Source organism: Tinamus guttatus, unplaced genomic scaffold, assembly GCF_059628265.1.
Source record: "Tinamus guttatus ecotype Peru unplaced genomic scaffold, ASM5962826v1 Tinamus_guttatus_pri_ptg000211l, whole genome shotgun sequence".
Lineage (NCBI taxonomy): Eukaryota > Metazoa > Chordata > Aves > Tinamiformes > Tinamidae > Tinamus > Tinamus guttatus.
This window is the reverse complement of record NW_028288745.1, coordinates 1,982,518-1,995,101: the sequence shown is the minus strand read 5'-3', so window position 1 is coordinate 1,995,101 and position 12,584 is coordinate 1,982,518. Positions and strand designations below refer to the sequence as shown.

The window sequence follows — 12,584 nt, the reverse complement described above, 5'->3', positions numbered from 1 at the left end:
GAGATGTTGTAGTGTTTAGAAGTTGGAGGACATTAGGCTGGGAAAGACTGGCAGTTGCTGCTTGGGCGAAAGTACAGATTAGGGGGTTGACCTGCTGGAAGGCAGCTCCGTGTAGGGGGATTTGGGAATCCTGGTTGACAAGTTAACCACGAATTAACAGTGTGCCCTCTTGGCCAAGAAGGCCAACAGGTCGAGGGAGGGGATCCTGCTCCTCTGCTCAGCTCTGAGGCTGCACCTGGAGTATTGGGGGCAAGAGGGACATAGAGCTTCTAGAGAGGGTCCAGCAGAGAGCCACGAAGATGATTAAGGGGCTGGAGCATTTGTCCATTGTATGAGGAAAGACTAAGCAAGGTGGGCCTGCTTAGCCTGGAGAAGGATCTTTTATTGATAAGGTGTATGTCCAAATAGCTGAGGGGTGAATGTAGGAAGGATGAGGCCAAGCTCTTCTCATGGGTGGCTAGTGGGGTAATGGGTACAAGTTGAAACATGGGAAGTTCCTCCTCTATGTGAGGAAGAACTTCTTTCCTGTGAGGGTGACAGGCTGCCAAGAGAGGCTGTGGAGTCTCCTTCTCTGGAGATCTTCAAAACCTGCCTGGATGTGACCCTGTCCCACATGCTCTCAGTGTCCCTGCTGCAGCAGGGGGCCTTAGACTAGATGATCTCTAGAGGTCCCTGCCAACCTCAATCATCCTGTGATCCTGCGAAAGCACCTCATAGCGCCCAGGAGGGTGTGTGCCCTGCTCACACACTGGTTTTTTTAAGCAAGATTGGGTAGATGGGAATAGAAACTTCAAAAAATGTCAGCAGAGGGAGACAAAGGGCAAAGCACAAGAAAAAATAAACAGAAATAAAGCCCTTAATTTCCACTCCCCCTCTTGTGTTATGCTAAAATAATAGGAACACTGCATACTATTTTTCCTTCTATTGAAGCAAATCAGCTACTAAGCTTTATTTTTTTTTATACTTAGCTTTAATTTTTTTTAATTTGATACCAAAGCCACCTGAACGGTCATTCAGAAATACTAATACAAAATTCAAAAAAATCTTCTCCATTTGTGTTGCAAGCAAGACACAACACTACTCATTTTAAAAGTAAAAAAGGCTTATCTAGAAAATTCTAAGTGGGCACTACTCTAATTCAAACGTACATTATTAGTGTTTCAAAATAAAGATGGAAAAAATAAGACTCCTTAAAAAATTGCTCTTTAAAAAAAGCAAAATACAAGACACTGTAATTCCATATTTATTTTTCAATAAAATTTTCATTATAATTACCTAAGATAGCTAGAAATGCACCTTTACTACCTCTGAGAATTATTTTTGTCGTGTTTTCTAATAATGTCCATAAGGTTGTCTCCTGTTACAAGGCTATTCTGTAACTGTTTAAGTCTCTGTTGTTCCCTTCTCTTTTGGTCATGAAGATATGGGGAATTGAGCAGCTGGGGAGGAAGAATGATGCCTGTTGGTTTCACTCTCTTCACAACATCCCAAAAGAGCTTCTTGCTGTTGTTGTTGATAAAAGTAATTGCAGTTCCACTGTGACCCAGTCTCCCTGCTCTTCCAACCTGGAAAAAAGTTAATTTTTTTTTAATCAATATTAAGTGAAATTCCTTCAAGTCTTCTTACAGTTAGTTTTCTGTTATAAAATAGATTTAGGCATTCAACAACTATTGTAAATGACAAGACCAAATCTCTGTACCTCATCTCCTAAGCACAAAGTTCTGAAAAAAATCCTGAATTTGTAATATGCAAATTTGAAGCTTTGGTTCAAATGTATCTGAAGTTAACACTTGTATCTGGCACAAACCTCAAGTCACATTGATACTGAGATGCATAATATAACCTACAGGCAGTCAAGTTAAAGGCTGACAGTAAATCTAATCCAAATAACACTTTAAAAGCTAGCAGACCAATGCCACATGTAAGCATCTAGCATGAAGTAGGATACACACAATTAGCACACACACCCTCCCCCCCCCCCCAAAAAAAAAAAAAAAAAAAACACTTTTAATGCCTATTTCTCAGTATTATCTAATTTCCCTTGAAGTCACACGTGGCTGTTGCCTGTCATCCAGAGGAGAGATACTGGGGTGGTAAAAGGGAACAAAAAGAAAATTCAAGACTAAATTCCTTTCTGTTTTACATGCATATCCCTAAAGAGGGGTATCTGCCCTTTTTTTTTTCTTCCACAGATAATAAAAATTGGGGAAATCTTGCTTCCTATATATCTTTGTGCTGTAAGAGAGGACAAAACAGAAAAGAATGTAAAACAATCCCCTGAAGATAGAAATCATCTTTATATATTTTGATTTAAATTTCCATAGTTAGAAGTAGTATTTCTGTATGCTTTTTAAAAGAATGCATTGGTAAATAATTCATGCAACTCTTTTTTTTCTTTTTTTTTTTTCTTTTTACCTGATGTACATATTCGTCCATACTGGAAGGCATATCAAAATTTACTACCAGTTTCACATTGACAAGGTCAAGTCCTCGTCCAAGGACTCCAGTACTTACTATAACTTCATATGTCTTTTGAAGTAATCCCTGCCAGAGAAGAAAAAAAAATGTCCTTATTTGTACTTTGAACCTCTCCAAGCACACATAGAGTTGGTTGTACAGCATCAAAATATGCCTGATGGGATTATTCTATTGCACAAAGGAGAAAAAAAAAAAAAAAGCCCTCCTCATGTTCTTAATTTAAATGGATCATTTGATAAACAAGTATCAATTAAAATTAAATGCATATTTAAATTCCCAATCCAAAGTAAATAACTTAAGAAATGTATTTACCTACATTTAAAATAGAATTATTACCTATCGTTTTGCTTGCCCCTGTCCCTAACACTCCAGGTTTTACTACAGAAATGCAATAAATAGGCAAATACATTACAAATCACTTCCCAGAGAACAAAAATCCCATGAAAACAAGAACTGTAGTTGCAGAAGTTTTGATATATCATTCTAAATCATTATATAGGTGACAGAAAACTATGACTTGACTCATTCAAATTAAATCACCTTAAAAAATAAGATTAGCCATTTAAAAATCTATTAAAACCTTGTGACTCTAGGAAGCACAAACCTGTAATATTTCTGTTCTTTCCACCTGAGATTTTTCAGAGTGCATGGATACACACTGCAGTCCTGTAATCTTGTGAACAGCATCACTCAACAAATCTGCTCCTAGTTTGCAGTCCACAAACACCAACACTGGAGGCTTGAAGAGTTTCTTATCCTGTATAATTAAACTGCTTAGATAAAAAGGTACTACAACAGTCCACTGATCATCATCAGCAACTTGGATTCAATTTCTGCTGCTTACTACCTCTGTAGTATTAACATCACATTTGGATGAATAAACATTTTTAAATTCTAGGTAAGAAAGAAGTAATCAGCACTAAAACTAAACAAATCTATACATGAAAGAGTATAAATATGGGTTCTGATTCTTATGAATCCTTTCATCTCCTTACACAATTTTTGAATTAAAAGTTTCTTTAAAAATTACATGACAATCTTGGCTTCTGCAAGTTCTGTAGCTGAGCTAAACTTAAAAGATAAAGCTGACTATTTCTCAGCCAAGATCACCTTCCTCCCCAATTTCTCATAAAAATACACAAGGGATTAAGGTCATCATTACTGATAAACATTCACAAGAAGGTTATAAAGAACAATATTCACTTTCTTGATGCTTTCTTTCATGACTTAGACAAACCACTTCCAGATCAAAAAGCAGCTCTATCTGCTTAAGAAAGTTGTATTCCTCTCCAGTTTACAGATATGCTGGTACAACTCATGGAGGTACCATATATACTAAACCACCACCAAAAAAAAGTCATTTTTAACTGGGGCCATTGAGGGATCCAGTTTGCTGCTGCACAAAAGATGGTGTGAGGAACAAGGGTGGAAAAATCCCTAAATTGCCATCAAAGCTATTCTGTTAAGAACTACTGAAATAGCTAGTGGAGTTATGTGCTTAACCTCATTGCACATTTTCACTACACACAGATTAGAATCAAAGATGAGAAGCTGACATCGTGACACAGGTGTGTAAAGATACACGGATAATTTCTATGAGAAAAATATTATACTTACATTTAATATTTCAAACAGCTTTTTTTTTTTAGATGGTTCTTCCACCCATAAGATAATTTGGCGAACGTTAGAACACGGCAGATTCTTTTCTCCAATTGTTATTCTTACAAAATTGTGCAGAAGCTGATTTGCCAAGTGTTCAATGCCCACTGGAATTGTAGCTGACACCAGGATGGTTTGATGACCATGAGAAATGTTTTCCAAAATATCCAACACTTGCTGCTGGAAACCCATTTTTAACATGGTATCCACCTAAGTAAAATATATTAGACCTGTATAAGACTTTTCAGTAAACAGCAGTATCTTCAACGTAAACATTCTGGGTCTTATGTGAGTTCATAATTAGCATGTAATTATCCAAAATGCAGGAGTATTTTTAGAAGAAAAGTGAGAAATGAAAATCAACTGCTTCAATCTGTATTCCCCTGTCTGTCTGGTGTGCAAGTCTTTTATAACCAATAGTGCATGCATGGTTCAAATACATTCCACAATTTTAAAAAATGATTTTTTTCTGTTAAGAAGTATATTTCATATTTTAATGTACTTAGTTTAACTAGGCATCCACACTGAGTCTTCAATAACTTCTCTATAGACAATACAGCTCCAATAACTAAAAACTTACTTCATCCACTACTACAATTTTTATTCCATGGAGTCGAACAGAACTTTGCTTTAAAATCTCTAGAAGTCTTCCAGGTGTTGCAATTATAACCTAGCAAAAGACAACAAAAATAAAAGGCAGCAAAAACTTCATGAAAGAAAATATGACTATCTTAGAAAAACAACTAGGTTACAGCACGTCCATGAGAAGGGCAATAATCAGTGAAATTATTTATGTTCAAGTTGAGTCTTGAAATCTTTACAGGTAACAACACATTATGGAGCCTCAAGAGAAAATGGACTTTTTAGTACCCTAATGAAAATTTCTAAGTACCAGCAATGTAATCCACATTAAAGAACTTTTTTAAAAAGAATGAATTGTAGCTTCCAATTTCTTATCTAATAAAATGGTATATTTCACTGAGAACAGCAGTATTATGCATGAAAATAAATCCTTTTGAAAAATAGAGCTATTGTTTGTATAAACAGAAACCAAACATTAAAAAATACTGTAAATTTTTCAAGAGCTGACAATTATTTCTGCTGGTTTAGATTTAACAAAAAACTCCATACGTTTTGGGTCCATACAGGTCAAAATGTGAATGTCATTAAAACATAGCTCTTCACAGGATCCTTCCCCACTTTTGTCCTTACCTTCACACTTTGCTTGAGACGATGAAGCTGTGGTGGCAGGGGTAATCCTCCCACAAGGAGGACTGTTCTCATATTTGGTAAACCAGCCATCAGTTCTTTAGCTTGTCTCTCTATCTGAATTGCTAATTCTCTTGTTGGTGCTAAAATAAGTCCAGAGGGGGTTTCAGTCTACAAAACAGACAGACAAAAGAAAAAGTTGAACATAGAATTCTGTTATTATTTAGGTAAAAATCTTTCAAGATTAAATCTCTCAACATAAAATATTTGGTGCAGCTACTCTGGATGTAGCTAAGACTGCTAACACTCTTTCTATCACAGCTGAAGACAGAATGTAGAAAGGGATTCCACCTGTAACTGCACATATCAAGAAGGTCAATCCACCAATTGCTGCATATTTGAAAACAAAAATTTACGTAACTGCAGTGTTAAAATAGCATCCGGCAAAGGCACGCAGCAGTGTTTGTCAAGATCACTTTCTTTTTCTTAGTTATTGCATACTGCTACAACAGTAACTCATAATAATTTCACAGAAACTCAACACACAGGATGCTAACCATATCTCTAGAATCCATACAAAAGTTTTTTAAGTCTGGATGTTAAGCATATTTCCCTTTATTGTCTCACCCACCACTTGGAATTAAGCACAAACATTGCTGGGGTGTAGTTATACAATTAATCAGTTTCCCAAATGCAGTTAATATTTAATAACAAAGTAAAAAAAAAAAATCTAAAACAGAAAAATAGCAGAACAGCAGTCATGCCCTAAGACACATTATTTTGTCATTGCAGATCATAAATTACCTAAAACACCCTGCTCACCAAATAAACAAAGCCCTCATATTAATACAATCACAATTTTACTAAATAGCTCTCTAGGTAGTATCTGTTTGTTTCTATTCTTCACCCAGAATATTTACAGTGACAAAACACTAGGAAGTTGTTCCTTTGCCAGTGTATCGTCATAGGAAGTACATAGCTAAACACTGTCTCAAAATGGGCTTCTTCAGTTGTTTTTGACTAGAGAACAGAGTTCAGTTTAGCTTACAACTGCAAAAAGGAATATAAGGTAATATAAGGGATGAGAATCCAAGAACTGTCAAATAGTATCTCATCACCAGATTCCTCATGAAGCCTCCATTCTAAGTTAAAATTAAAAATATTTTAAACAACATTAACACTTTCCTATTGAAATACACATTAACTTTTAAAGTACTCTGAAGATGAAAAGTAGCACAAGTAAATTAAGGTGCAGTACTATTCATTGAGGACATAACTTTGCACATGTTTTTATAAGTGCACAACCAGTCTCACGGACTTTAATCACGATGATCTCATTCTTAAATAAAAAATCATTAAAACTAATGCTACAGTACTTTGAAGATTAAAAGAGTTAATTAAATAATGTTTAAAGAACTCTTTTGGAAAAAAATATACATAAATGCATGTAAAGGTACCTAAACAATCCAAAACATCTCTGAGAATCAGGTCTACAACTTTCAAAGATATTCTTGTTCTTCTGAATAAAAATACTAAAGCAATACCAAAGCAAACACATGGTACTGAATACCATTTGCCATTATTTCCTCATTATACACTCACAGCTTTCTGAAGCACAAATATTCTTAATTGATTTCCCTCCTTTGAGACTGTGGGAAGATGTGTTAAGAATTAGCACATTTGAGAAATTATTCTCATAATGTACTCATCAATATATTACCTGAACTCTTCTAATTACCTGGTGGTCAGCTGAACAGATTCCAACATTAGTCATTCTGTGAAATCAGGCAAATGTCAAAAAGTCTCAGCCATCTGATACCTCAGGAGATGGCAGCAGCTGACATACAGAATGCCTGGAATTATTTTTACTTTCTATTTTAAGTCACTTAAAGTAACTAAACTCTGCTGGATTTTTTGCCTGATAAACAGTCTCTACTTGTCAAGAAATGTTGATGGAGATACTTGAGCACAGAGTGACAAAACATTCAAAGTCAATCAGCAATCCTCTCAAAAGCAACAACGTACATCAGTCAAAATAAAACAAACAATTGAATTTCAATGGAAGCCACTGCAATTATGTTTTCAATTACACAGGGAAACCACTTTCTCAAAACAACCGAAGTTTGATTACCTCCTTTAAAACCTTCATAATAACTGGGAGCAGGAAGGCTGCTGTTTTTCCTGAGCCAGTGTCTGCACTAGCCAAAATATCCTTTCCCAGTAGTCCAACGGGAATCATTTGCATTTGGATGGGAGTTGGAACTTCATAGCCAGAATTCTTCAAATTACGGTTTAAAGTTTCAGGAAAACCACAGTGTTCAAACTCAATGATGGGTCTTGGCACTTGCTGGCCCAGGACAACAATACCCAATTGCAATTTAAGGTTCCTGATCTGCTCATCTTGCAAACTTAAAATAAAGGAGTGATCTTTATAGGAATAGGTTGTATCAAGGTCATTTTCTGCTTCCACGACTTGGTCAGATTTTAGCTTTTCCTGAGCTTGTAAAAGGTGCTTGGCTTTGCACTCCAAGCTACACACATCTTCATCTGTTTTATCACAGATGTACTCTCCGTAACGACCACAGACAACACATACAGGTTCCCCAGGCTCTGCCCAGCGCTGCGATTTGCTGAAAGATTTTACAGGTTCTTCCGAAGAGCTTTCTTCATCAGTATTTTGGCTGTCCTTTCCTAAAGGTGTATTAGCAACCCCAAGATCTGATGGAATAGCTACAGGCGCTCTGCACTCTTGTACAACTTCAGACAAACTGCATCCTGAAGCAGAAGTTTCTTTTGTAGCTGACTTGAAGTCTTGGGTCTCTTGGGCCTCTGAAGTCTCCTCTAACGAACATTCTCCCAAAGACAATTTGTTCTTCTTAGCTGTGCTTTTGTCCTCATCAGGACTCCTCTTGACTTTAAGAGATCGTGGTAAAAACATGCTTTTGTACACTAGAAAAAAAAGTTACCACTGTTAGAAACTACTATCACCGTGAGATAATTACTTACCACACATACACACAGAAATAAATATATTTTTTTAAAAAAAAGGAAATATATTTTCAAACCTAGACATTGATTCTTTATTTCTGATAGTATCTAGTAATGGCCTATGGTACTGGATAACACAGATCCACCTACAGCTAATTCTCGATATTTGGCATTTACAATTGCACATAATCTTCACTAAATTTTCACTAGCTGCATGTATTTTATTTTTTTGTTCGAGAGTCATAATTAAATTCTCAGAGAATTGTATCTAGAATATATATACAGAGAGAAAACCTCAAGGACCTACACGCTCAGGTTAGCATGCCAAGCTCCGCTGTAACAGGAGGGAGCAGCACTCAGGTGCACAAATAACCTTACGGTCCAAACCCCAAACTCTGGGATCATTGCCTCTACAACGCCAAGTGTCCTCACAGGTCTCTTGGTGCATGGTTCTTCTGGTACGATACATTTTGTGCCCAATGCATGCAAAATATATTTTTTTTCTGAATTAATCCCACTCTGCATAGTAATCTCCAAATTTCTATTTACCTCACGTTTCTAAAATTTCCTAACCCCCCCCTCTGCGTTTAGAAGGATTTTGTTTTCCCGCCTGGGCAACTCACAGCGCTTCACGAGGAGGGGGCGCAGCAGCCCCACACAAGCCGGAGAGCAGCCAGGGGCCGGCGGGGGCTGTTCGCCCAGTCGCCGCGTTTCACCGCCTCCCTTTTCGGCCTAACGGCTGGGGCGACTCCCGCCCGCCGCGCCGCCATTTCCTCCCCCCGCCCCCGCGCCGCGGGGGACGGGCACCGCCCCGCACAAAATGGCGGCCGCCGCGGGCGCTGAGGGCAGCGGGGCGCGGTGGGTGCCCGGGACTTCCATTCCGCCCCTCCTTGCGGTTCTCATTCTTGGCCAAAATCTCTACCTTTTTCCGCTTTAGCCCCTGCAAGCCCCCCTGCGCTTCTATCGAGATTCTTTTCCTCATCTCCCGTCCCTCGTCTGCCATAGGCTCGTTTCCTTTCCTTCCTTCCGTTTTTAGGAGGTCACTTCCTGCAATTCAAAACACTGTTTTCTCAGTAAGAGACTAATATTCCAACACTGTTCAGTACGACGTGAGATGCTTCATATTCCATAAAGCACCCGAGTCAGAAATAACCCTCCTATCTGTGTTACTTTTTTTTTTTTCTCCCTCTAATATCAGGTATTTTATTTTCTAATGACAGCTATTTTACTAATACCTGATGTCTGTGACAGGAACGTTTGTCTAAAACCATCTACTACCTGAAACAGCTGAAAATAGAGAATATTTTATTAGTAATGAACACCTGCCAGATAGGTACTTTTCCCCCCCTCTCTTTTAATCATTCTTTTGCAGGTGTACGAATTATGTTGCACTTCATAACATCATCTTTACATCACAAACATAATGCAAAGTGACATTCTCCAAACAGAAAACGTGCTGCACTGTTGCCTGTAATACACACTATTAACTAATTTTTTTTTTAATGTTTAGTGATCCTTTGGTAGATGAACCCCAACTCAGCACAGTAGTAAAGATAAAAGGTCACTCGTTCAAGCTGGTTAAAGTTTACATGAAACAAAAGTAGCCACCAGTCAGCAGGATGATGTTAATAGTCAAAAACAGCAGCTTTCCTCTCTCTTAGCACACCATTAATTATTAAGCAAACCATTAAAAGCTGCTCAACAAGGATGAGTGTTAATATCTAACAAAACTTCCATTAGCAGAAAAGTCTGGCACTCCTGTAAATACCGGAGATGTCACCGATACTGGCCATTGAGCTTTTCAAAGGGTTTTCAACATACTCAGCAAGTTAGTTTAAGGACACTCAACAGACACAGGATAAGAGGAAATGGTCTCAAGCGGATGAATCATCAATGAGAACAGAGGAAAGAAAGGCTGGGTCCTCAGCAAGGAGGAGCTCTCACAGCCAAGGAGCCAGCGAATTCTGCAAAACTTGGTGCTTAAGGGGAGTAAAGTTAGTGGCAGTGATAGATTATCTCATACAATAAACACAAGGGCCAACTCTTCATGAAGAGGAGATGGACTATGAAATTCCTTGCTGCAGGATAGTGAGCCATATCCTATAGGATTTTTCCAAGCACATTTCTAAAGACACCAAATTCTGGCCTGAAGCTTAAGGCTATGATCCGCTTCTTTACTCTTTTGTGTATTTTATATAGAATAAAGCTTAGATCAAGGAATTGCTGGAGGAAAAAAAAGAGAGAGAGAGAGAGAGAGAACAATAACAAAAAAATCAATGCTTGATCACACCATTAGTAATAGAATCAAAAGCAAATAAAAACAAGAAGGGGGAAGCCCAGGAAAACACATCCTTGACAACATTCATGTTCTACATGGATGTTGTACAGATTTCTGGGGATTGAAATCCCCGGCCCTTATTCCATGGATATGCTCAAGCTGACATGAGCTGTCACGATGCAGCTGCTTCTAGAAGACAGAAGGAAAAGAACAAGTTTCAGACTTACCAACATTGCATAGGGATACAGAAGGCACACACTTGGTTGCCATCCATGTATCACTAAATATACATGTAATACAGAATGGATACATGAGGTATAATGGAAACAACACGATGGAATTTTTCAACCATTGCTTTGACCTTGTCTGTAGTGAAAAGTACTTGTGACTAAAGGGGAGTGCAAGTTTCCACACCATGCAGTGTACTATCCTTTATTTACATGGAGAGGTCATGTAAACATGTCGATCCATCCAAGACTCCCGGAACAGGTACTGTGCTTTGTGAGCAGGTTAAATAATTACCTTTCTTTTCTTTCCTTTTTTTTTTTCCTTTTTTTTTTCTTTTTTTTCCCTTGTGATAAAGAGCACATTCTGCTTCAGTCGCTTTCCTGAGCTTTTATAGAAAGCTGAAATATATCAGAGTAATTGGTAATTTTATAAACAGATTCATTATTTCAACTAATAATGAAGGGGAAGAAGTACATTTGTTAAGATGAAGTTATATAGATGAAAAGTCAAAACACATCATGAACAAAACATTCAGTACACATCATTAATATGAAAGAATCCCATTCTTTGGTGTATTAAAAAAATTCTTTTGCCATATTCGCTCATTATTTCTGTCATTAAAAAAAAAACACACTTTGCATGTTGGATTTCTGCCCTCAATTTGAAAACAGGTGCTTTGCCCTAGAGATTATAACATCTCACAGCTACTCTTCAGAAATGCAAACAAACTCTCCTCATCACTTGTAAACAATAAATAATTCAGAAAAACAAGAATGGATTAAAGCAGAGGATCAAAACCTCTTCTCTTCCCACATACACTAAATTCGGAAGAAACAAGTGCCCCGTATACTAACTCAGAGATGTTATCACGGCCATTTCCAAGAGCTGTCCGACCACGGCCCATGCACCAGCTCCCCACACTGCCAGGGGACCTCGTGAGAGGATTTTAAAATTGTGTGGTATATTACAGGAGAAAAAAAAAAAAAAAAAAAAAACACACCTGGAAATTCAGATTTCGTGTGACGGCAAGGTCTCTACAGGTAAAAGAGCTCAGAATGGGCTCTGACCTGAGCTCACGTAGAGCCTAACACGTTACTCCCTCAAGTGGCGAGTGTCAGTACTGACAAATCCAAAATAAAAATGTGCCTCAAGTACGCAGTGTCTCATCAAGAGGAGGAGTTTTGGTTTTGTTTTAAACTACTCATTAGCTTCAGTATCTCAAATATATATCCTATTTCTCATGACTCTAAATTAAGGTGTCCCCATGCCTTAATTTTAGCTATTCATGTAATCAAGGATGAAGAGCAGGGAATTTACAGTGATGCTGCTTAGAGAATAAAGATTATTTCCTGAAATTATGACATCCTAGATTATGTATGTGCAGTGTTAATTTTAAGATGATGTAAGTGAAAAATCCATGCTGGGAGAGCGTAGGAGGAATGAGGGAAGGAGGAAGCGCTCCTCCTGCCCAAACCTCATGGGAAGCACAGAGGTCCCGCTCGGCATCCCCACTGCTGCCCTACTTGAAATGCTGCCAAAACGCAGCAACGTGGTTTTGCTGCCAGGAGCCAGGGAGAGACGGGGCAGGAATTCCGTAAGACACAGAAATCAAAGCATATCTGCTTAACTTGGGTCCCCTGGACTGGGCTCAAATTTGGCCTCTGCCTGCTTCGCTCAATGCTATCGAAATAAATTTCTCTCCTTTTCTGTCACTTCGAAGGATTGTGGACTCACTCTGCAGACT

General features: G+C 38.0%; 1 protein-coding gene across 1 annotated transcript; it reads right to left on the bottom strand.

The window, feature by feature from the left end:
* Positions 1-1,230: 1,230 nt before the first annotated feature.
* DDX59 (DEAD-box helicase 59) lies at positions 1,231-9,269 on the bottom strand. The gene is made up of 8 exons (XM_010216203.2): positions 9,257-9,269; positions 7,478-8,295; positions 5,350-5,517; positions 4,718-4,807; positions 4,096-4,347; positions 3,083-3,235; positions 2,416-2,544; positions 1,231-1,565 (listed from the first exon to the last, which is right to left on the bottom strand). The coding sequence occupies exons 2-8, from the start codon at positions 8,282-8,284 to the stop codon at positions 1,302-1,304; spliced, it is 1,863 nt and encodes a 620-aa protein (XP_010214505.2). The 5' UTR covers positions 8,285-8,295; positions 9,257-9,269; the 3' UTR covers positions 1,231-1,301.
* Between the last annotated feature and the right edge of the window lie 3,315 nt (positions 9,270-12,584).